General features: G+C 41.0%; 1 protein-coding gene across 1 annotated transcript in view; it reads left to right on the top strand.

Moving 5' to 3' along the window:
• Positions 1-826: 826 nt before the first annotated feature.
• Positions 827-25,683, top strand: part of TMEM185A (transmembrane protein 185A) — a 39,697-nt gene continuing 14,840 nt past the window's right edge. The window contains 1 exon segment of the mRNA XM_033201013.1: positions 827-1,101. Coding sequence (XP_033056904.1) covers positions 1,064-1,101 — 38 coding nt within the window. The 5' untranslated portion in view covers positions 827-1,063.

The raw sequence follows: 25,683 nt of genomic DNA, 5'->3' as shown, positions 1-25,683 counted from the left end.
TAGCAACAGCATTCTTTGAACACCTAGCGTGTACTAGGCAGTGTGTTATGCACATGATCTCACTGAATCTTCCTAACACGCTTAGAAAAGAGGATTTTATCATTTCCATTCTGCAGAGGAGAAAAACTGAGACTCAAAGATGTTGACTTGCTGAAGGAAGATGAACCTGGTACCTGTAAGTAGGGCAGCCTGGAGTGGAGGCAGACGTCAGGTGTGAAGTGACCACAAAGTTGAGACAGGATCCAAGGAGGCTCTGAATTGGGTTAGAAAAATGAGGATGATTTCCACGTCTCCTGCTTGAATATCCCCCTACGAATAGGCCTGCTGCTAAGGGAAAAAGGGAACCCAGGAGGGGAAGGCCGTTGGGACGGGAAGTGACTTTGGGGCTAGGTAGCTTGAGTTGGGAAGAGCCAGCATACCTGGACATGCTGGCTTGGGAATTGGAAGGGAAGTTGGGACCCAAACTTTGGAGTCGTTGACAGATGTGACAGGTGAAGCCTGGGATGACATCGCCAAAATGCAACGTCTCACTCGTTGTCACTACTCCCAGGGCTCAGCTGTCACTGGGGAACATCTCCAGAAGGTAGCGCGGGCCAAGGTGACAGGTGTCTGCCAAGACCTGTCCTCCAGACTCCTCGGCGGCGCGCTCCCTCCCTGCAGGCCTTCAGCCCGTCAGTATCCCCTTCTTCGGGGCCCTGCTCACTCCCAGCCTCCATCCCCCTGCCATCTCCTCTCTTGGGCGGGTCGCGTGCAGACCCAGGCATGGGGACCTCTCAGCGCTGTGCGCTCTGGGCGGGGCTCCGGACGCATGCGCGGCCGCCGTACGGAAGCCCGGAAGGAGGGGCAGGGGGCGGTGGCTCAGGTTTCTCCGGGCGGCGGCGGCGGCGGCGGCGGCGGCGGTGGTGGCGGCGGCGGCGGCGGCGGCGGCGGCGGCGGGAGCAGTAGCGGGAGCAGCAGCGGGGACGCGGCTGGAGCTGGCGCCATGAACCCGCTGTAAGGCGCAGGCTGTGCAGCACGGGCTGCGGGGGAGGAGGAGGAGGACGCCGCGGTGAAGTTCTCCGCCATGAACCTGAGGGGCCTCTTCCAGGACTTCAATCCGAGGTGAGGTGGCGTCGTTGGCGCCCCCGGGAGTCCGCGCTATGGGCTCGGGCAAGGGCTGGTGTTCGGCTCCGGGGAGGCACGGCGGGCGAGATGCTGCAGCCCGAGGACCCGGGCGCCTGCCCGAGCCTCCCTGCGGGTGCAAGCTGTCCCTAGGCAAAGCTGTCGGCCTCGGCGCCCGCCCGCTTCCTCCTCCCGTGCCCGGTGTCTTCAGCCCCTGCCCGGCCGCGAGCCCCGTCCTGCCCCAAGGGAGCCCCATTCCTCTCTGCTTGCTGTCCCTCGTTGGTGTCCCAATTTCTTCCTCTCGGTTCCATCCTCTTCTACCCCGCTGCGGGCCCTCCATTCTCCGCGTCAGGGCCGTCTCACTTGACCCACCACCCCTACCCCCACCCCAGCTGTTTCCTCCAGTTCCGCGCAGTCCTTGGGGTTTTCCTTGGGTCTATGCCCATCCCTCTCTTGTTTGCTTCTTTGTTGAACGGATACCTGCAACACTGTTGAATACTTGGAGTCAGTGTCAGGATATGGCAATGCCTTATATAATGCATTTCTGGGTGAGCCTGATCATTTTCCATACTCATTTTCTCATCAGTCTTCACTACAAGTTTATTTGCAGGAAGTAGATATTGCTGTCCTTCTTTTCCAGATGGGGAACACCCAGTGGACAGTGTGGAGAAAACACTGGCTAAGAACTCAAGCGCCTGTCCTTGCACTTGCAGGACTATTTTGTAACTGTTCTTTCCCCCAGGCTGTGAGCTCCCTGAAGTTGAGACCATCTCCTGCTCATCTCGGTGTCCCCAGCGCGTCCCACCCACTGTTATCTGTCATATAAAATGTTTGTGAAACTAAACTGAGCCCTAAGACTTGAATTGGAGACCAGGCCATATGTAACTGGGTGATTCTCTGCCCTTCTTTGGCCCTTCTGTAAAATAAGGAGTTGGCCTGACTGATCTCTTAAGTGCACTGCTCTCCGAAGGGAGTATGCGTTTCCCTTATTTGCTAGTTGGGAAGACATGCGCTCAGTGAACATTTGTGTGCTGTAACCTATGCTAGGTGCTTTAGATGCTGGCGGTCTCAGCATAGGAGTGAAGAAGGGCTTGTACACTTAAGATGCCTTACAGTACTGTGCAGTGCTGTACTATGGGGGCCAACTATGGGGACCGCTGTCTTGGCTGCTTGTTGAGGATGAAAGGAAGTTTTAGGGAAGTATTTGTATGTTGAGGGTGCAGTCTCCCTAGGGATGGTGACATTTTAACTTGTGAGCCATTGTGACTTTCTGTGTGCTCTTATTCCACTTTGAGTTCATGTTCTGGTCTGCAGTGCCAGTGTCTCTAACACAGTGCAGACATTATCATTGCTGGCCTCGAAAGCATAGAGGAGGTAACAGAACTAACTGCAGTCCCTTCCTCTGCTGCATCAGGGGGTTAGGATTGGTCTGCAGGGTAGTAGGGTTGGTGCTGTAGCTGGACAAGCCATGTGTGTCTTCTATTTGGAGATGGTGAGAAGAAAGTTAAGTAAAAACTGAATTGTTTTGTGCCCTTTGGCAACTCACTCATCTATTGTTTTATCTGTAGAATCAGTATAATCTCTCAGCAGGGTAAGGAGGCCAATTAATGATTGATTACAAAGTGCCTTACAAATGACTTGTTTGCAAGGTGACAGATAATTCAGAAGCCACAAGAAACTGCCTCAGGTGATCAAACTGGCTAACAGAGTTGCCAAAGCAAAATAGTGCTGCACTGATATTACCTTTAACCATTTTTTCCTTTGGCCCTTTTCCCCCCAAAAAAATTAGTATATGAAATTACAATGAAATACCTGGTATCTAAGCAGATTTATAGTAATTATCAACATATTTATCAATATCTAATTCTACCTGGATTAAAATGTATTTCTGCCTGAAAAGTTTAAAGGTCTTTTATACTGTGCCATTTTCCTGATTCATTGTTGCCGGTAGTGAGTTCCTTAATTTTACAGATATTTCAAGAGGACATTGGCCGGGTATTATTGGTAAATCAGATTTGTTTTTTTAGCCGGTAGTGTTTCATGTCTCCTGAGCACTCCTAGTTTTTGACAATGTGCTTTAGTCTCCTTGCATGCTGAGGAAGGCCTTCCCAATAGCTAGAAGGAAAACTGAGGGGTGTACACAGAAGTTACCTTATGCTGGGGATTCAAACCTTGATGCTACTGCTTTGCCCCCTGCCTCTAATTTTGAATCCATTCAGTATCTCCCTCCTACCCCAGAACCTTGTCACCTACTGTTCTCTTTACCAGGAATGTTTCCCTCTCTTTTCCTCTCCTCTAGACCTAGTGAACTGCTATTTATCCTCACTTGGCACTTGCTAAGGAAGCTCTCCTGACTTCCCTGACCAGATTTACTGCTCCCTGTTTCTACGGTTCCTGTAGTATTTACTACTCCTCCATCACAGTACATATTTGTACCCTTGTGTCTGTCTGGATTCTTATTTGATTAATACCTTCCTCCCCACTAAACTTTAAGTTCTATGGGGTCAAGACTGTGACTGTGTCAGTACTGTAGCCTGCATACTTGGAATAGTACCTGGCTCAATAAATATTTTTTGAATAAATAAGTGGATAACTCTCCAGAGCCTATAAGAGAAATCTAGAGCTGCTGCTTTCAATCACTACTTTCCTGGTGGTCTGTGGCCTGGTTCTCTTTCTTCTCACACTCTTCCCACCTTCAGAGTGCAGCCATTCCATTGGAGAGATGGGAAATAACATGGCACTAAGGCAGAATATGGCTATATTTACTTTGAAGAGTATGTCTTTGTTACAGAAATAGTCACTGTCATGGTTTGGTGGGTCCCAAGGCATGGGTCATGGCTCCAGATCCCCTTTCCAACCTTTTGGATCTTGGTAAGTCTGAACCCACTGCCGTGTTGGCAAGGCTCTGGAAACTGCAGTGACAGAGAATGATTCACAGGTGTCAACACTCAGATGTACAGGGCTGCCAGCTGACCCACTCTGCCTCTTTCCATCTGGCACAGAACTGGTTGATCATGAACTTCTTTTCATAATTGCTTTTTAGTTATGCAGGTTAACACATGCTGAAACAGATGTACTGGACCCACAAACAAGTCCTTCCTTGAATGTCTGAGGCTTCCTAACAGTGAAAGAGCCCTGTTCTTAGAATAGGCAAACTGATTCTGAGGCATTTTGGGTGGTAGGGATCTGGTAGTAGGTAGCATTAGGTGGGCTCCCTGCACTCACCACGGAGCCTTGAAATTTTCTGCTACATTGGGGGAGTTGCTGGTTCAGAGAAGGCGCTTCCACCCTCGCAGCCATGTGGCACTGAAAGGCTGTAAGAACTCTACTGGGCCTTCTTTGTCATCTGTGTGGTGAGCTCCTGATGGAGTGTGGTATATCCCTCAGGTGGGCTAGACCGGAACAAAGGCTGAGAAATGTTGCTCCGGGGGTTCCGTCATGTGGGCATAGGGTACTGATGAGATCAGTAGTGTTTGGAAACTTCTATATGCTGCATCTTCAAAAGACATTCTGTAGTCCATGTAAGTTATCTTGTCCCTTGTTTGAAGTCAGGAAAAAGGAATGCGATTGCTGGTAATATAGTTCACTAAAGGCAGCTACCTGGCCTCTAATAGTTATTTGCAAAGTATTTTTAGAACATTGATTCATCAAACATCTCCTAGGTTCCTATCTCATGCCAAGCAATGTACTAGGTGCTCTAAGTACAAAAATAAATGGAATGTAGTCCTCCTCTCAATGCATAAGCCTAGTGGAAGAAGCAGAAATGAAAGGGAAATAAGAATTCAGTAGAGTATGAGGCATTACAGAGAAAGAAACCAAATGTCTTGGAAGTACAAATGGCAGAGCCACTAATTCTGTCTCGAGCAGGCAGGGAAGAGTCTATAATGGAAATGACTTTTGAGCTGGGTTTTGCATTGAGCTAGTCTTTTGAGCCAGACTTTTGAGCTAAAATTGTAGGGTTGTCATCAGACCAGAGAGTTGGAAGGGTATCTTGTGGGGAAAAGAGAGATCAGATTGTTACTGTATCTATGTAGAAAAGGAAGACAAGAAACTCCATTTTGATCTGTACTAAGAAAGATTGTTTCTGCTTTGAGATGCTGTTCACCTGTAACTTTAGCCCCAACCCTGTGCTCACAGAAACATGTGCTATAATGAATCAAGGTTTAATGGATTTAGGGCTGTGCAGGATGTACCTTGTTAACAATATGTTTGCAGGCAGTATGCTTGGTAAAAGTCATCGCCATTCTCCATTCTCGATTAACCAGGGACAGTGCACTACGGACAGCCACAGGGACCTCTGCCCAAGAAAACCTGGGTATTGTTCAAGGTTTCCCCACACTGAGACAGCCTGAGATATGGCCTCATGGGAAAGGAAAGGCCTTACGACACCCATAAAGGGTCTGTGCTGAGGAGGAGTGGTGAAAGAGGGAGGCCTCTTTGCAATTGAGATAAGAGGAAGGCTTCCGTCTCCTGCTTGTCCCTGGGAATGGAATGTCTCGGTGTAAAGCTGACCATTCTCATTCGTTCTGTTCTGAGATAGAAAACTGCCCTGTGGCTGGAGGCGAGATATGCTAGCAGCAATACTGCTCTGTTATTCTTTGCTGCACTGAGATGTTTGGGTAAAGAGAAACATAAATCTAGCCTATGTGCACATCTGGGCACAGTACCTTTCCTTGGACTTATTCATAATACAGATTCCTTTGCTCACATGTTTTCCTGCTGACCTTCTCCCCACCTGTTGCCCTGCTACACTCCCCTCGCTAAGATAGTAAAAATAATGATCAGTAAATACTGAGGGAACTCAGAGGCTAGTGCTGGTGCGGGTCCTCCATATGCTGAGCACCGGTCCCCTGGGCCCACTGTTCTTTCTCTATACTTTGTCTCTGTGTCTTGTTTCTTTTCTCAGTCTCTTGTCCCACCTGATGAGAAATACCCATAGGTGTGGAGGGGCTGGCCCCTTTCAGTATCTCAGAAGGGACAAATTACACAAAGGCATGGGGTCATGATAGTGCCTGGTATGTTCAGGTAGTGAAAAGGTCCGTGTGGTACGAGCACTGCAGATGACATGTGTCATGTGAATTAAAAATATATAGTGTTAGTTACTGCAAATATTTTTTACAGGTTATTGTTTTTAAGAAAGCAGTATCCAATGCACAAGTGTACTGTCAATACTGTCAATGAACTACTTACCACTCAAGTGACTGCTTATTTGTTGTTCTGTCCTCTCAAGCCACCTACAGTCAGAAAATGGTCTTGATTTTACTGATGTTGCTGTTAATAATAGCTGTGACTTCTTGAGTACCCACCACATGCCAGGCCCAATGTAGGGGCTTTGCATCCATTATCCATGATCTTTACAACAACCCTGCAAAATTAGATATCACCTTATTTTAAAGTCTTGACAGCTTCTGACTTCCCTGAAGTTTCTCAAACAGGAAGAATCCAAGTCAAGATTCGAATCCATGTCAGTCTCATGAAGCCTGTGCTCTTTCCTGCATGCCATGCCATATTTCTAGTTAAGTGACACCTCCTTTCCCGCATGACATTGTAGATCCAGTATACTAAGGAACCCTCTATTTACGAATTGTAAGTAATTAAAACAAACCTCTTAGTGGCGCTTATACACCTAAATGAGTGTTGTCATTCAAAGAAGTTACTTGGGGAAAGAGAATGTATAAACCGATTCCATCGTTCATACTCCTCGTTACTCATCTGGAATTCCCTTTAAAGTCAGTTTACATATCACATAAGAGGATCCATCTCATTGCTTTATGATCATCTATCATTTTCAACCAAAATAGTTCCACCTAGTTTGATCACACATCCTATTCACTAACCTTGGCTCTGACTGACTGACTGCCATTTCCAAAATTCGAATCCACCCTCAGTGAAAATTGAGTACCATTTGGGATAGTTAGAAGATCAGACTGCAGGTTCTCAAGGTGCTTCCAAGAAAAAAGCTTCAAAGATGATTTGAGTAATGAAGTACCATTGGAATTACTGCATTGCCTCCCAAGGGGACTGGTTAAAGGAGAGAAATCTCATTTGAATGTATAATTTTTAGTTTTAAAAATATCATTCCTATTACTTGATAATTATACACACATTGTTCTTAGCTGTGTTCTTTGAGAGCCAGGATTTGGAGGTGCTGAATTAGGTGCTGAATGAGTGGATGTTGAGTACAAATAGACATCTACCACTGGGAAATCTTTGTTGTACAGGAGAGACGGTGGATTGAAGGAGTTTTAGATAGTTTCCTAGGACTCCAGAAGTTAAGCTTTTTAATATGGAGCTTGAGTTTTTAATTATTTTGCCTGATATGTCATGCCTGTACAAGGTGACTGGAATTTAAGACAAAAGCCTCGAACTCTGGAGATAGATGCTTTATAAGTGGAGACTCATACTTTGTCAGCTCCAACCTAATAGTGACAACAATGATTGCTGAACAAGATTGTTACCTACAGTGTGGCAGAACTTTTGTCTTTCATAGTACTGCTAAAACTAGAATGGGTAAAATGTATCATTTACACAGTGCTTTCACATACCCTTGTCTTAATGAATCAGTATATGAGGAATCAGATGAGGAAACAGACCTGGGGGAAAATAACTCACCCAAGACCACACCGCTGATGAATAGCAGTTGAGGAACTTAAATGCAGATCTTCCTACTGGCGTGGGCTCTGCTTTTATTTGGCTTTTGTGCTTTTTTGTATCTACTGGTTAAATGCTCTTAAACATTTTTCATCTTAATAAAACCAGCTAAAATCTCCACTAAAAGACTTTAAATTTGGTTAATAAGGTGTAAGAGGGGCAATTCCCTTGATAGTTTGTGAGAATGTCAGGTTGTCATTTGGAGCCATTCTGTCAAGCTGTAAACTGGGATGTGCCATCCAAAGTTTGTGTGTGCGTATGTGCCTGTGCGTGTGTACGTGCATGCAGGCATGTGTTAAGACGCGTGTATATGCTCCAGGGAAGCCAGCAGCTTCCACTGGAAAAAAACTGATAGGTCTAAAAAGAGTCCAGCTGCATTCTTACGATATGCAGAAAACAGATACGAGAACTTTTACACTCAGAGTCATCATTCCTTTGCTATGTATATTCTCTCCCTCCCTGCTTCCTTTTCTCCCTACCTATTCTCCCAACCCTGCAAAGTGGAGAGAGGGAATTTGCGCCTGAGCAGAAAGCTCCATGTAAATTTCAGAGAGGACATCAGGTAACACTACTTAGTGATTCATAGTATACTAACACTACAGATTCAAATGAGAGTGGAATAAATCCATTCTAAAGGTGTAACTGGAAAGGTGCATTTTAAGAAGTAGTGATTAATGTTAAACTGGAACCTCCCAATTCTCCCAGGTTTGTGGAGAATTAAGCAGTATGTTTTTATATTTGGAATCTGGTCTGAATATTTCTTGAGAAGTAACTCAAAGTAGTTTAGGCTATGACCGTAACTTGTTTTTGTAAATGCATTTTCTTATCACTGTATTATTGCACATTATTGTGTATTCTCTTGCAAATCAGGGTTGATATTTCCTTCTGGCTATGCAGTCACCTTTTAGACTTTGCTTCCAAATATATTGATATAGTTAAGATACTATTCTTTCTTTACCCAACTAGGAGTGTGTATGAATTACATCTTTTGAACTTTCTGATTATATTACTTTGTTTTACTTGATCAGCTTTGTAGTTTAATTTTTTTTAAAGCCAGCTGTTGGGATTACTGATCAGTTTCATTTTTATATCTATATTTCTACTTTTATTTTTATTATTTTCATGTCTTGGCTTTTTCCCCAAATTTCTTAGAAACTCAGTTTACTAGTTTTCCTTTGCCTCTTTTTTTTTCTTTGTTTTCTACTTTTATTTAAACATTTGAAATGAACACATTTTCTCTGAGTTTTGTTTTGGCAGCTTCCCAGGTGTTTTTATGTTTCAATTGTATTTTAGTAATTTTTTTTTTTTTTTGAGACGGAGTCTCACTCTGTCGCCCAGGCTGGAGTGCAGTGGCCGGATCTCAGCTCACTGCAAGCTCCGCCTGCAGTCCCAGCTACTCGGGAGGCTGAGGCGGGAGAATGGCGTAAACCCGGGAGGTGGAGCTTGCAGTGAGCTGAGATCCCGCCACTGCACTCCAGCCTGGGCGACAGAGCGAGACTCCGTCTCAAAAAAAAAAAAAAAAAAAAAAGCCTTCTAAAATTATTTCCATATTCCATGGTCATGTTGTTAGGTTTTTGTTATTTAGGTTTTCCTTATTAGTCCTCTTAGCATTTTAATACTTTTGGCTTTGAAATCTAATTTATCTAATTTTAAAGATAGTAAATTGTTGCTCTTGTCTTCATCCAGGCATGCTAAACCTCTGTCATCTGATTTCTGATAGTTGGTTCGACTTTTGACTTTGGTTCTAAGTATAACTCTTGAATGTAACAGATTTACTTTCTTCATCTAGGAAGCAAGCTTTCTTTTTATAGAGGTGTGGTAGGCAGAATAATGACCCCCCAAGTATGTCCACATCCTAATCCATGGAACCAGGGAATATGTTTTGTTACATGGCAAAGGGGAATTAAGGTAGCAGATGGAATTAAGTTTGCTAATCAGCTGACCTTAAGATGGATTATTCTGGATTCTCTGGCTGGGGCCAATGTATTTACAGGGTCCTTAAATATAGAAGAGGGAGACAGAAAAGGAGGTCAGAGTGATTCAGTATGAGGAGGACTGCATTCTTCATTGTTGACTTTGAAGATGGAGGAAGGGGCCATGAGCTAAGGAATGTGGCAGCCTCTAGAGCTAGAAAAGGCAAAGAAACATTCTCTTCTAGAGCCTTCAGAAGCATAGTCCTGCTGACACCTTAAGTTTAGCCCAGCGAGACCCATATTGAACTCTGACCTCCAGAACTGTAAGGGTTATGCTTTTTAAACCACTAGGTTTATGCTTTTTAAGCCACTAGGTTTGTGGCAGTTTTGAATGGCAGCAATAGAAAATTAATAAGAGAACATTCAGCCCATGTATATTTTTCTAACCCTAGTATTTGAATCATGAATTATATTTTGTGTGTCCTTTTGTAAGTTTATCTTTTCTATTTTCCATGTAATAGACATAAAATTTTAAGTTTCCTTTAAATTATGTCAAAAACCACATAAAATAATCACTTTTCCAGCATTTAAAACATTTTGGTACTTCCCTTTTCTTTAGTTCCACTATTCTCTTTTTTTATTAAATAAGGAAACTGTTTTACAGAGGATAATGAAGTTAGCTTACAGCATTTACCCCCCCAACCACCACCAGCAATCTACTTTTTTATTATAGTCTGAAAATCCTTTAGGATAAAAATTACCTGTATATTATCTAATTTACGTATGAATCCTGTGTCTGCCATTATCTTAGCATTTGTTAATGTTTGAATCCACTAATTTCTTTTAAATAGTCTGTGTGTTTTCAAGTCCATTGTTTCTGATAATTATATTTGTAGCCACAGGCTTTAGTTGACAAATTGGTTCTGTTTTTTTAGATTTTGGAATATTCCCCTCTGCTTTAAGAGAGAAGACTTCTGCCTCTACTAACTGTGCACTGCATTTGTGGTGATAACTCCATTTCTATTAACTTGTGAATCCCACTCCACCCCACCTTGACACAGGCTCTCTTCTTGTCCAAAGTCTAAGGGATGAAGTCATTTTTATCTTGTTTCTTTAAATGTTCTCCCTCTCTTTGTAGCAGCTTGTAAAAGCCTGTTTTTGTTTCCGAGTATTAATAATATTAACTAATGTGTATTGAGTACGCTGGTTGTCAGACTGTTTTCCACAGACCTTGGAGGTGGGCCTTGAGACCCTTTCCAGGTATCCGCAAAGTCAAAATAATAATAATACTAAGACATTCTTTGCCTTGGTCGACATTGGCACTGGTGGTGCAAAAGTGGTGCGTCAAACAGCTGGTGCCGGAGCACAAATCAGGACGGTGGCACCAGCTACACTAGTCTTCTGTCACTGGATTCTTCACCACCACATGCTGCACTTGCAGTTAAAAAAAAATGGCAGCTTCACTTACGAATGTCCTTGATAAAGCAGAAAAATATTAATCTCATTTAATCTTGACCCCTGAATGCACATCTAGTTTAATATTCCATGTGATGAAATGAGAAGAATGCATAAAGGCCTGTTGTATGCTGAAATGCAGTGGTTGACTTAAGGAAAAACGTGTGTGACTGAGTTACAAGCTGCTGTTTTCATAGAGTATCATTTTTATTTGGAAGGATAACTGACAGACAAGACTGTGGTTATTTGTGTTATGGTGTTTGACAGACATTTTCTTGAAAATGCAAGAAGCAAACCTTCAAGGAAAACAACTCGTGGTATTTTTTATAAATGGTAAAATTTGATCTTTCATGGGGAAACCAGAATTTTTGAGAAGTTGTATCTACTACCGTGAGTTTGACAGCCTCCCAGTACTTAAAATATTTCTGATGAAGTCGGTGGAGATAGTAAGTAATGTGATTTTTTTTGCTATTGTGTATGAAATGTGTCGACATTTGAAAGTTCTTTATAACTCAGTAAACCAATATTTTCCAGTCGACCTACATTGTATTATATAATAATGTTGGGATAAAAGATTCACTGAAAGTATAAGAGAGACCAGTGGATTTCAGTGTAGCAGAGTACAAAAAGGTCATTGATATGATTTCGGATTCCACATCACAGTTAACCTTTAAGAAACTACCACTTGTTGAGTTTCAGTGTCCTGTTGAATATCTACCATTATCTGAAACAGCTATTAAAATAGTTCTTTTCTAACTACACATCTCTGTGTGGCCAGATTTTCTTTGTATACTTGAACCAAAACAATGTATTGCAACAGAATGAATGTCAATGTAGATATTAGAATCTAGGCGTCTTCTATGACATCATACATTTAAAATTTTGCTAAACTGTAGAAACAGTGCTGCTGCTCTCACTAAATTTGTGTTGGATTTGGAAATGTTTTTAAATAATGTTATTTATGTTAGTATGTAATGTGTTTATTATTACCTTTAAAGAGTAGATATTTTTTGAATAACCATTGTATCAGAAATATTAAATACCAATAGGGATAACCCACATCAACAAGAGCTCTTTGGGATCCTCAGTGGGTGCAGCACACCAACATGGCACAAGTATACATATGTAACAAACCTGCACATTATGCACATGTACCCTAGAACTTAATGTATATTAAAAAAAAAAAAAAAAGACTGAAAAGGAGTCCTTTTTAAGAGTTAAACGTCAAAATTTTGATATTAAAAACTTTGAGAGCCACTGACTTAGTTAGTGCTTTATACAAAGCACTTGTTATAGTCATTATCTTATATTCGTAGCCACCTTATGGGGTACATATTATTGCCCTGACTTTACGGATAAGAATACTATGACACAGTGATGCTATGTATATTTTTGTTAGCCACCCCTCTGAATCTCATGGTCTTCCCAGCATAGTTTTCTCAGAGGCTTGCTGCCAAGTTTAATTTTGTAGGTCCCATCTTCTTACAACCCTCCTCCCTTTTTTCCAATCGAAGTTTCTTGTGTTATTTTTCATAGTACAAAAATAGTACACGTACTTACAGAAAACTCAGATATCATAAGCAAAAGAGTATAAAGACTATCCTTAATCTTCCCGAGTGGAGACCCGTTAGCTGCTCAGCAGATATTTATTCATATGCTTTTCTAAACATGTTCATTTATCAGTGTAAAACCTGTATAGTATAATACTGAATTAAAAGGATTTTGGAGTCAAAGGGTTTGACTCCCAACTCTGAGCTCTTAGACAAATTATTTAACATCTAAGCTTTCTGTTCCTTATCTGTAACCGCACTGATCTGTTTTCTGTGTCTAGAGTTTTGCCCTTTCCAGAATGTCAAATAAGTAGCATTGTACAGTATCTTGTGTTTTCAATCTGAATTATTTTACTTATAGTGCATTTTAGATTCATCAGTGTTGTTGTTTTCACCCGTAGTTTGTTACTTTTTACTGCTGATTAGTATTCCATTGAATGGATATACCAAAATTGGGTTAACCATTCACCAGTTATGGATATGTGAGTTGTTACCAGTGGCAATTATGAATAAAGCTTCTTTGAATATTTGATTACAAGTCTTTGTGTGGACATACGTTTTCATTTTTCTTGAGTAAAATACCTAGGTGTGGGATTGCTGGGCCATAGAATAAGTATACACTTAACTGTATAAGAAACTTCCAAAATGTTTTCTAAAGTGGCTGTACTATTTTGCATTCCCACCAGCATATGTAAGAGTTCTAGTGTGTGTGTAATCTTATCTCATTGTGGTTTTAATTTGCATTGTCCTAACACGTGAAAATACTGAGTATTTGTTGTGTGCTTATTTGCTTTTTGTATGCCTTCTTTGATGGGATGTCTCTGAATTTTTTGGCCATTTTTAACTGGCTTGTTTGCTTATTTTTTTAGTTGTAAAAGTCCTTTTTATATACTGGATACAGATTACTTTGTCAGATACATGTTTTCAGAATATGGTCGTCTACTTTGTGGCTTGGCTGTCATTTTCTTAATGATAGATATCTTTTGGAGAGTAAGAGTTTTTCATTTTGGAGAAGTCCAATTTCATATCCCATCTAAGAAATGTTTGCCTAACCCTAGGTTGCAAGTATTTTTTTTCATATGTGTTTTGGACATTTTATAGTTTTGTATATGACATTTAGGTCTATGATCCATGTTACATAAATTTTTGTATATGTTGTGAGTTAAGAGTCGGGGGGTACTTTCCTCATTTATCCAGTTGTACCACCATTTATTGAAACATAATTATTTCTCCATTGAATTGCCTTGGCACCTTTGTGGAAAATTAACTGACTCAATATGCATGGGTCTGTTTTCCGACTCTCTAGTATGTTCTATATATTTATCCTTATGCCAGTACTACATTGTGCTTATTACTGTAGCTTTATAGTAAGCTTTGAAAGCACATAGTATAAATTGTCCAACTTTTTTTTTTCTCAGAATTGTTTTGCCCATTCTAGGTCCTTTGCATTTCCATTATGACTTTTAAAGTCAGTATGTCAATTTCTACAAAAGAACCTGCTGGCTTCCAATTTTCATTGGTATTGCATTGATTCTTTAAAATAATTTGGTTCATTTGGTGTGTGTGGTAGGCTAAATCATGGCCCTCAAAGATACTAACTTCCATGGAACCTGTTAAAGATCTTGAGATGATGGGGTTATCCAAGTGGGCAATAAATGCAGTCAATCACAGGTTCTCTTAAAAGAGGGAGATAACATTAAGAGAAGGCAGTGTGGTGGAAACAGAGAGATTTGAAGATTTTATGCTGCTGGTTTTGATGATAGAGGAAGGGGCCATGAACCAAGGAAATACAGCTCTGGAAAAACAAGTAATAGATTCTCCCATAGAGTCTCCAGAAGGAGTAGGTCCTGCTGACATCTTGATTTTAGCCCAGTGAAACCGTTTTTGGACCTCTGGCCACAGGATAATAAATATGTGCTATTTTAAGTCCCCAATTTTGTAGTAGTTTGTTACAGCACCCATAGGAAACTAATACACGAGGATGTAAATCTTACAGTAGTGAGTGTTCTATGAACACAGTATATTTCTCCATTCATTTAGATCTTTAATTTTTCTAGGCAGTTGTGAACTTAATGTGTCCTGTCAAAAATCACAAGTTGACTCTAATCCCCAATGTGATGGTATTTGGAGACAGAGCACTGGGAGGTGATTAGGTTATGAGGGTGGAACTCTCATGGTTGGAACTAGTGTCCTTATAAGACGAGACCAGAGAGCTAGCTCACTCTCTTTTCACCATGTGAAGGGTATGAGAAGTCTGCCATCTGCCACCCAGAAGGCAGTCCTCGCCAGATCCCAGCCATGCTGGCATCCTGATCTCCAACTTCCAACCTCTGAAACTATGAGGAATAAATTTCTATTGTTTATTAGCTTCCCCACAGTCCTACCAGTGTTTTGTAGTTGTCAGTATATAGGTTTTGCATATATATTGTTACGTTTACCCCTGTTTTATATTTGTGATGCTATTGTAAATGGTGGATTTTTCATAAACTTTTTTCCTTTTTTCATTATACTTTAAGTTCTAGGGTACATGTGCATAACGTGCAGGTTTCTTATGTATACTTGTGCCATGTTGGTGTGCTGCACCCATCAACTTGTCAGCACCCATCATTCATCATTTATATCAGGTATAACTCCCAATGCAATCCTCCCCCCTCCCCCCTCCCCATGATAGGCCCCGATGTGTGATGTTCCCTTCCAGTCCAAGTGATGTCATTGTTCAGTTCCCACCTATGAGTGAGAACATGCGGTGTTTGGTTTTCTGTTCTTGTGATAGTTTGCTAAGAATGATGGTTCCAGCTGCATCCATGTCCCTACAAAGGACGCAACTCTCCTTTTTTATGGCTGCATAGTATTCCATGGTGTATATGTGCCACATTTTCTTAATCCAGTCTGTCACAGATGGACATCTGGGTTGATTCCAAGTCTTTGCTATTGTGAATAGTGCTGCAATAAACATACGTGTGCATGTGTCTTTATAGCAGCATGATTATAATCCTTTGGGTATATACCCAGTAGTGGGATGGCTGGTCATATGGTACATCTAGTTCTAGATCCTTGAGGAATCGCCATACTGTTTTCCATAATGGTTGAACTAGTTTACAATCCCACCAACAGTGTAAAAGTGTTCCTATTTCTCCACATCCTCTCCAGCACCTGTGTTTCCTTTTAATGATTGCCATTCTAACTGGAGTGAGATGGTATCTCATTGTGGTTTTGATTTGCATTCTCTGATGGCAGTGATGATGAGCATTTTTCATGTGTCTGTTGGCTGTATGAATGTCTTCTTTTGAGAAATGTCTGTTCATATCCTTTGCCACTTTTTGATGGGGTTGTTTGTTTTTTTCTTGTAAATTTGTTTGAGTTCTTTGTAGATTCTGGATGTTAGCCCTTTGTCAGATGAGTAGATTGCAAAAATTTTCTCCCATTCTGTAGGTTGCCTGTTCACTCTGATGGTAGTTTCTTTTGCTGTGCAGAAGCTCTTTAGTTTAATTAGATCCCATTTGTCAATTTTGGCTTTTGCTGCCGTTGCTTTTGGTGTTTTAGACATGAAGTCCTTGCCCATGCCTATGTCCTGAATGGTACTACCTAGGTTTTCTTCTAGGGTTTTTATGGTATTAGGTCTAACATTTAAGTCTCTAATCCATCTTGAATTAATTTTCATATAAGGAGTAAGGAAAGGATCCAGTTTCAGCTTTCTACTTATGGCTAGCCAATTTTCCCAGCACCATTTATTAATAGGGAATCCTTTCCCCATTTCTTGTTTCTCTCAGGTTTGTCAAAGATCAGATGGCTGTAGATGTGTGGTATTATTTCCGAGGACTCTGTTCTGTTCCACTGGTCTATATCTCTGTTGTGGTACCAGTACCATGCTGTTTTGGTTACTGTAGCCTTGTAGTATAGTTTGAAGTTAGGTAGGTGATGCCTCCAGCTTTGTTCTTATGACATAGGATTGTCTTGGCAATGCGGGCTCATTTTTGGTTCCATATGACTTTAAAGCGTTTTTTCCAATTCTGTGAAGAAACTCATTGGTAGCTTGATGGGGATGGCATTGAATCTATAAATAACCTTGGGCAGTATGGCCATTTTCACGATATTGATTCTTCCTATCCATGAGCATGGTATGTTCTTCCATTTGTAGTGTCCTCTTTGATTTCACTGAGCAGTGGTTTGTAGTTCTCCTTGAAGAGGTCCTTGACATCCCTTGTAAGTTGGATTCCTAGGTATTTTATTCTCTTTGAAGCAATTGTGAATGGAAGTTCATTCATGATTTGGCTCTCTGTTTGTCTGTTACTGGTGTATAAGAATGCTGGGATTTTTGCACATTAATTTTGTATCCTGAGACTTTGCTGAAGTTGCTTATCAGCTTAAGGAGATTTTGGGCTGAGACAATGGGGTTTTCTAAATATACAATCATGTCATCTGCAAACAGGGACAATTTGACTTCTTCTTTTCCTAACTGAATACCCTTTATTTCTTTCTCTTGCCTGATTGCCCTAGCCAGAACTTCCAACACTATGTTGAATAGGAGTGGTGAGAGAGGGCATCCCTGTCTTGTGCCAGTTTTCAAAGGGAATTTTTCCAGTTTTTGCCATTCAGTATGATATTGACTGTGGGTTTGTCATAAATAGCTCTTATTATTTTGAGTACGTTCCATCAATACCGAATTATTGAGCGTTTTTAGCATGAAGGGCTGTTGAATTTTGTCAAAAGCCTTTTCTGCATCTATTGAGATAATCATGTGGTTGTTGTCTTTGGTTCTGTTTATATGCTGGATTACGTTTATTGATTTGCGAATGTTGAACCAGCCTTGCATCCCAGAGATGAAGCCCACTTGATCATGGTGGTAAGCTTTTTGATGTGCTGCTGAATCCGGTTTGCCAGTATTTTATTGAGGATTTTTGCATCGATGTTCATCAGGGATATTGGTCTAAAATTGTCTTTTTTTGTGTGTCTCTGCCAGGCTTTGTATCAGGATGATGTTGGCCTCATAAATGAGTTAGGGAAGATTCCCTCTTTTCTATTGATTGGAATAGTTTCAGAAGGAATGGTACCAGCTCCTCCTTGTACCTCTGGTAGAATTCAGCTGTGAATCCATCTGGTCCTGGACTTTTTTGGTTGGTAGGCTATTAATTATTGCCTCAATTTCAGAGCCTGCTATTGGTCTATTAGGGATTCAGCTTCTTCCTGGTTAGTCTTGGAAGAGTGTAAGTGTCGGAAATTATCCATTCTTCTAGATTTTCTAGTTGATTTGTGTAGAGGTGTTGTATAGTATTCTCTGATGGTAATTTGTATTTCTGTGGGGTCCGTGGTGATATCCCCTTTATCATTTTTTATTGCGTCTATTGATTCTTCTCTCTTTTCTTCTTTATTAGTCTTGCTAGCGGTCTGTCAATTTTGTTGATCTTTTCAAAAAACCAGCTCCTGGATTCATTGATTTTTTGCAGGGTTTTTTGTGTCTCTATCTCCTTCAGTTCTGCTCTGATCTTAGTTATGTCTTGCCTTCTGCTAGCTTTTGAATGTGTTTGCTCTTGCTTCTCAGTTCTTTTATTGTGATGTTAGAGTGTCAATTTTAGATCTTTCCAACTTTCTCTTGTGGGCATTTAGTGCTATAAATTTCCCTCTACACACTGCTTTAAATGTGTCCCAGAGATTCTGGTATGTTGTATCTTTGTTCTCATTGGTTTCAAAGAACATCTTGATTTCTGCCTTCATTTCGTTATGTACCCAGTAGTCATTCAGGAGCAGGTTGTTTAGTTTCCATGTAGTTGAGCGGTTTGGATTGAGTTTCTTAGTCCTGAGTTCTAGTGTGATTGCACTGTGGTCTGAGAGACAGTTTGTTATAATTTCTGTTCTTTTACATTTGCTAAGGAGTGCTTTACTTCCAATTATGTGGTCAATTTTGGAATAAGTGCGATGTGGTACTGAGAAGAATGTATATTCTGTTGATTTGGGGTGGAGAGTTCTATAATGTCTATATAGGTCCGCTTGGTGCAGAGATGAGTTCAATTCCTGCATATCCTTGTTAACTTTCTGTCTCGTTGATCTGTCTAATGTTGACAGTGGAGTGTTGAAGTCTCCCATTATTATTGTATGGGAGTCTAAGTCTCTTTGTAATTCTCTAAGGACTTGCTTTATGAATTTGGTGCTCCTGTATTGGGTGCATATATATTTAGGATAGTTAGCTCTTCCTGTTGAATTGATCCCTTTACCATTATGTAATGGCCTTCTTGTCTCTTTTGATCTTTGATGGTTTAAAGTCTATTTTATCAGAGACTAGGATTGCAACCCCTGCTTTTTTTTTTGTTCTCCATTTGCTTGTAGATCTTCCTCCATCCCTTTATTTTGAGCCTATGTATGTCTCTGCATGTGAGATGGGTCTCCTGAATACAGCAGACTGATGGGTCTTGACTCTTTATCCAGTTTGCCAGTCTGTGTCTTTTAATTGGAGCATTTTTTCCATTAACATTTAAGGTTAATTGTTACGTGTGAACTTGATCCTGCCATTATGATATTAACTGGTATTTTGCTCGTTAGTTGATGCAGTTCTTCCTAGCCTCGATGGTCTTTACATTTTGGCATGTTTTTGCAATGGCTGGTACCGGTTGTTCCTTTCCATGTTTAGGGCTTCCTTCAGGTCTCTTGTAAGGCAGGCCTGGTGGTGACAAAATCTCTAAGCATTTGCTTATCTGTAAAGGATTTTATTTCGCCTTCACTCATGAAACTTAGTTTGGCTGGATATGAAATTCTGGGTTGAAAATTCTTTTCTTTAAGAACGTTGAATATTGGCCCCCACTCTCTTCTGGCTTGTAGAGTTTCTGCCGAGAGATCTGCTGTTAGTCTGATGGGCTTCCCTTTGTGAGTAACCCGACCTTTCTCTCTGGCTGCCCTTAAGATTTTTTCCTTCATTTCAACTTTGGTGAATCTGGCAATTATGTGTCTTGGAGTTGCTCTTCTGGAGGAGTATCTTTGTGGCGTTCTCTGTATTTCCTGAATTTGAATGTTGGCCTGCCCTACTAGGTTGGGGAAGTTCTCCTGGATGATATCCTGAAGAGTGTTTTCCAACTTGGTTCCATTTTCCCCCTCACTTTCAGGCACCCCAATCAGACGTAGATTTGGTCTTTTTACATAATCCCATACTTCTTGCAGGCTTTGTTCATTTCTTTTTCTTCTTTTTTCTTTTGGTTTCTCTTCTCGCTTCATTTCATTCATTTGATCCTCAATCGCTGATACTCTTTCTTCCAGTTGATCGAGTCGGTTACTGAAGCTTGTCCATCTGTCACGTATTTCTCGTGTCATGGTTTTCATCTCTGTCATTTGTTTATGACCTTCTCTGCATTAATTATTCTAGCTATCAATTCTTCCACTCTTTTTTCAAGATTTTTAGTTTCTTTGCGCTGGTTCGTAATTCCTCCTTTAGCTCTGAGAAGTTTGATGAACTGAAGCCTTCTTCTCTCATGTCGTCAAAGTCATTCTCTGACCAGCTTTGATCCGTTGCTGGCGATGAGCTGCGCTCCTTTGCAGGGGGAGATGCGCTCTTATTTCTTGAATTTCCAGCTTTTCTGCCCTGCTTCTTCCCCATCTTCGTGGTTTATCTGCCTCTGGTCTTTGATGATGGTGACGTACTGATGGGGTTTTGGTATAGGTGTTCTTCCTGTTTGATAGTTTTCCTTCTAATAGTCAGGACCCTCAGCTGTAGGTCTGTTGGAGATTGCTTGAGGTCCACTCCAGACCCTGTTTGCCTGGGTATCAGCAGCAGAGGTTGCAGAAGATAGAATATTGCTGAACAGTGAGTGTACCTGTCTGATTCCTACTTTGAAGCTTTCTCTCAGGGGTGTACTCCACCCTGTGAGGTGTGGGTGTCAGACTGCCCCTAGTGGGGGATGTCTCCCAGATAAGCTACTCAGGGTCAGGGACCCACTTGAGCAGGCAGTCTGTCCGTTCTCAGATCTCAACCTCCGTGTTGGGAGATCACTGCTGTCTTCAAAGCTGTCCGACAGAGTCGTTCGCGTCTGCACAGGCCTCTGCTGCTTCCCCTTTTGTTGTTTAGCTGTGCCTGTCCCCAGAGGTGGAGTCTACAGAGACAGGCAGGTTTCCTTGAGCTGCTGTGAGCTCCACCCAGTTCGAGCTTCCCCGGCTTTGTTTACCTACTTAAGCCTCAGCAATGGCGGGCGCCCCTCCCCCAGCCTCACTGCTGTGCCGTTTTGGTTAGATCGCAGACTGCTGTGCTAGCAATGAGGGAGGCTCCGTGGCCGTGGGACCCTCCTGGCCAGGTGTGGGTATAATCTCCTGGTGTGCCCGTTTGCTTAAAGCACAGTATTGGGGTGGGAGTTACCCGATTTTCCAGGTGTTGTGTGTCTCAGTTCCCCTGGCTAGGAAAAGGGATTCCCTTCCCCCTTGAGCTTCCCAGATGAGGCAATGCCTCGCCCTGCTTCAGCTCTCGCTGGTCGGGCTGCAGCAGCTGACCAGCACCAATTGTCCAGCACTCCCCAGTGAGATGACCACAGTACCTCAGTTGAAAATGCAGAAATCACCGGTCTTCTGTGTCGCTCGCGCTGGGAGTTGGAGACTGGAGCTGTTCCTATCCGGCCATCTTGCTCCGCCCCTTCCCATAAACTTTTAATTTTTGAATAGTTTTAAATTTATAGGAAAGTTGCAGTAAATGATATATATTTTTAAATTTCTGTTTCCAATTTGTCATAGCTACTGTATAGAAATGCAATAATTTGTGTACATTTACCTTGTATCCTTCAATTTTGTTAAATTCACTTACTAGATCTACTAGCTTTTTCGTAGATTCCTTAGGATTTCCTACACAGAAAATGTAGATAATCTCTGTAGATAATGACAGGTTTACTTCTTTCTTTCAAACTATATTCTTTTAATTTCTTTTTATCATGTTATTGTTGTGGCTAGGACCTTTAGTACAATGTTGAATAGATGTGTTGAAGTGGACAAACTTGCCGTGTTTCCTGTCTTAAGGGGAAAGTATTGAGTCTCTCACCATTAAGCATTATAACTACAGGTTTTTCATAGATGCTTCTCTACTCCTAATTTGTTTAGAGCTTTTACTTTGAATGGGTAGCAAATTATGTCAAATGCTTTTTAAACAACTATTGAGATGATCATGTGATTTTTCTTTTTCAGCCTACTGATACCACGAAGGTTGCTAACTGATTTTCAGATGTTAATCCAGGATTGTGATCTTGCAATCCTAGCTAAACCAGACTTAGTCATAATGTAGTATCCTTATATATTGCTGAATTCAGTCGGCTAAAATCTTTTGAGGATCTTTGCATCTCTGTTCATGAGAGATATTGGTCTGTAGTTTTCTTTTCTTGGTCAGTATTGGTATCAGGGTAATGCTGGCTTCATAAAATAAATTGGGAAATATTCCCCCCTCATCTTTTTTGCAAGAGTTTGTGAAGAATTGCTGCTATTTCCTCCCTAAATGTTTGGTAGATTTTGCCATGGCCTGACATTTTCTTTGTGAAAAAGGTTTTAACTAGAATTGCAGTTTCCATGTCTTTGTTTCAAGAAATTTCCTGGCATAAAGTTGTTTATAATATCCCCTACTTATCTCTTTAGTATTTTTAGGATTTATAGTGATATCCCTGCTTTCATTCTTGATATTAATAATTTGAGCCTACTCTTTCTTACTGATTACTCTGGCTAATAGATTTACCAATTTTCTTATTTTCTCAAAGAAACTGCTTTTAGTTTCATAGATTTTTTTTCTCTAATGCCTTTTTACTGTATTTTATTGATTAATGTGCTTATATTTATCAGGTTCTTCTTTCTGTTTACTTTTTAAAAATTTCCTTCCCTTTCTTACATGGAGGTTCCTTACCTCCATGTTCTTTCTATTTTCATAAGATAGAATCTTAGATTATTGACTTGATATCTTTTATTTTCTTTTTTTTTTTTTTTTTTTTTTTTTTTTTTTTTGAGACGGAGTCTCGCTCTGTCACCCAGGCTGGAGTGCTGGAGTGCAGTGGCCAGATCTCAGCTCACTGCAAGCTCCGCCTCCCGGGTTTACGCCATTCTCCTGCCTCAGCCTCCCGAGTAGCTGGGACTACAGGCGCCGCCACCTCGCCCGGCTAGTTTTTTGTATTTTTAGTAGAGACGGGGTTTCACCGTGTTAGCCAGGATGGTCTCGATCTCCTGACCTCGTGATCCGCCCGTCTCGGCCTCCCAAAGTGCTGGGATTACAGGCTTGAGCCACCGCGCCCGGCCTGACTTGATATCTTTTCTAATGTAAGTATTTGATGCTAAAATTTCCCTTAAGTACTGCTTTAGTGTATCTCACAAATTTTGGTATATTGTGTTTTTGCCTTTATTTAATCCAAAATATTTTTCAATTTTCTCATAGTCTTTGACCTATGGAGTATTTAGCAATGTGGCATTTAATTTTCAAGTATTTTGAGAATTTTCCAGATATTTTTCTACTGTTGATTTCTAGTTTGACTCCATTGTGCTTATTTACTTTGTGTGATTTCAGTCCTTTTAAATTTGTTGAGCCTTGTTTTATGGCCCAGAATTCAATCTGTCTTGGTGAATGTTCCATGTGTTTTTGAAAGGAATCTGTATTTTGCTTTTGTTGGGAAGAACTCATTAATATTAATTAGGTCAAGTTGGTTGATAGTGTTGCTACAATCATATATATCCTTAGTAATTTTCTGTTTATGTGTTCTGTTAGTTACTAAGAAAGGAATGTTAATTTCCATTTATAACAGTTTGATTTTTTTTATTTCTCCTTTTAGATCGATCAGTATTTTCTACATGTATTGTGAAACTTTGTTATTAGGCATATAAACATTTATGATTGTTAGATCTTGACAAATTGACCCCTTTATCATTATGAAGTGCCTCTGTTTGTCCCTGGAAATAGTCCTTGTTCAAAAATATACTGTGTCTTATGTTGTGGTAGGCAGAATGCCCCACCCCCCCAAATACACAGATACTCAGGCCCTAAGCCCTGAAACTTGTGAATATGTTATTTTACATGGCAAAGGGAATTTTGAAGATACATTTATTAGCATTAGTTTCTGCTGTTACCATGACAAATTACTAACACTACTCAAGCTTATTATCTCTCAGTTCTTTAGGTCAGAAGTCCGGGTATAGCATGACTCAGATGGGTCTTCTGCCTAGTTTCACAGGGTCAAAATCAAAGTGTTAGGAGGGCTCTATTCCTTTCTGGAGCCTCCAGGGATTAATCTGCTTTCAAGCACTTTTGGGCTATTGTCAGAATTTAGTTCCTTGGGGTTGTAGAGCTGAGGTCCCCTTTACCTTGCTGGCTGTCAGCTGTGAGTTATTCTCAGCTTCTAAAGCCTGCCTGCATTCCTTGGTTCATGGTTCCTTACCTCCGTGTTCAAAGCTAGAAGTAACAGGCTGAATCCTTCCCAAGTCTGGAGTCTCTGACTGCTTCTGCCTCATCTCTTTTCTACCACATCTCTCCGACTTACTCTTCTGCCGTCTTAAGGGCTCCTGTGATTACACTGGGCACACCTGGATAATCCAGTATACTCTCCCTGTTGTAAAGTTAGCTGATTAGTAACCTTAATTCCATCTGCAAAGTCCCCTCACAGTATTACTTAGATTACTGTTTGATTGAATAATCAGGGCACAGGAATCCTGGAAACTTCTTTAGAATTCTGCCTTACCACAGTTATGGACCTTAAAATAGGGAGAGTAGCCTGGCTTAACCAGGTGGACCAGTTTCATCACATGAACTCTTAAAAGCAGATAACTTTCTCTCACTGGAAGCAGAAGTGATATGGCAGAAGAAGTGAGAAAAAAATCCCAAGCATGAGAAAGATTCAATATGCTATAGCTTATTACTGGCTTTGAGATGTAGGGGCCTATTTGCAAGGACCCAGTAGAAGCCCCTACTATCTAAGATCAACTGCAGGGTGACAGCAAGCAAAGAGACACGTACCTCAGTTCTACAACCACAAGAAACTGGATTCTACCAACAACCTGAATGAGCTTAGAAGTGGATTCTGCCAGAGTCCCCTGATAAGCATTCCACCAACCGACATCTTTATTTCAGCCTTGTGAGATTCTGAGTAGAGAAACCAACCAAGCTCATCTGGCCTTCTGTCATATAGAACTGTGAGATAATAAATTTACATTGTTTTAAGCTGCTAAGTTTGTGGTAATTTGTTATAGCAGCAATGGAAGACTTAAACAGATGTTAATATAGTCATTCCAGCTTTCTTTTGGTTAGTGTTTATTTGGTATAACTTTTTCTTTCCTTTTGCTTTTAATCTGTGTGTGTCTTTATAGATAGATAAAGTGGGATTCTTATAGACAGCATATAGTTGCCTTGCTTACTAATCCAATCCGATCATCTTTGTCTTTCAGTTGGCCATTTATATTTAATATAGTTATTGACAGGGTTGAGTTGTAACTACTTTCTTGCTACAACCTGGAAACTGCCTCTGATCTGCAAACTGTGGCAATAGTGGGGTTTACCTCCTTTGTTTCCTCCCTCTCACCTGTTCTCCACTGCCTGTTGTCAATGTCTGAAAACTGTTCTTTTGTAGACAGTATCAAGTTTCTTATTTAGGTGGGAAGGTACATTATATTCCCATTATTAAATCAAGGCTGGAAATAGAGGTCCTCAAGAGTATAATTTCTAATTATTTCAAGGACATCCTCAGTAGCAATTCCCTTTTATATGAGATGTGAGCATGTGTGTATGTATAATTTATTCATTCATAGAAAGTATAATACATATACTAAAATGTTCATGCCATATGAATATGACAGATGGCTGCCTTTTTAGAAATAGAATCATTCAGTGATAGAACTTGACCATTTTCAGAGCACATCAGCCTTTTCCAGTCTGTGTCTTCGTATAGCTAGTTCCTTCTGCCTGGAGTACTTCCTCATCTCACTTCCTTTCCTGCCTGGCAGCTTTCTGCTTGCCCTCTGGAACCAGCTCCAGGGTCACCACCTCTCTGCTTCTGAGTGCCTCAGACACAATCTGTATTTACTCTTCCAAGCTC

The sequence above is a fragment of the Trachypithecus francoisi genome, unplaced genomic scaffold, assembly GCF_009764315.1.
Source record: "Trachypithecus francoisi isolate TF-2019V2 unplaced genomic scaffold, Tfra_2.0 Lachesis_group6, whole genome shotgun sequence".
Classification (NCBI taxonomy): Eukaryota; Metazoa; Chordata; class Mammalia; order Primates; family Cercopithecidae; genus Trachypithecus; species Trachypithecus francoisi.
Note: the sequence above shows the minus strand (reverse complement) of the source record. Positions and strands in the feature narration are given on the sequence as shown.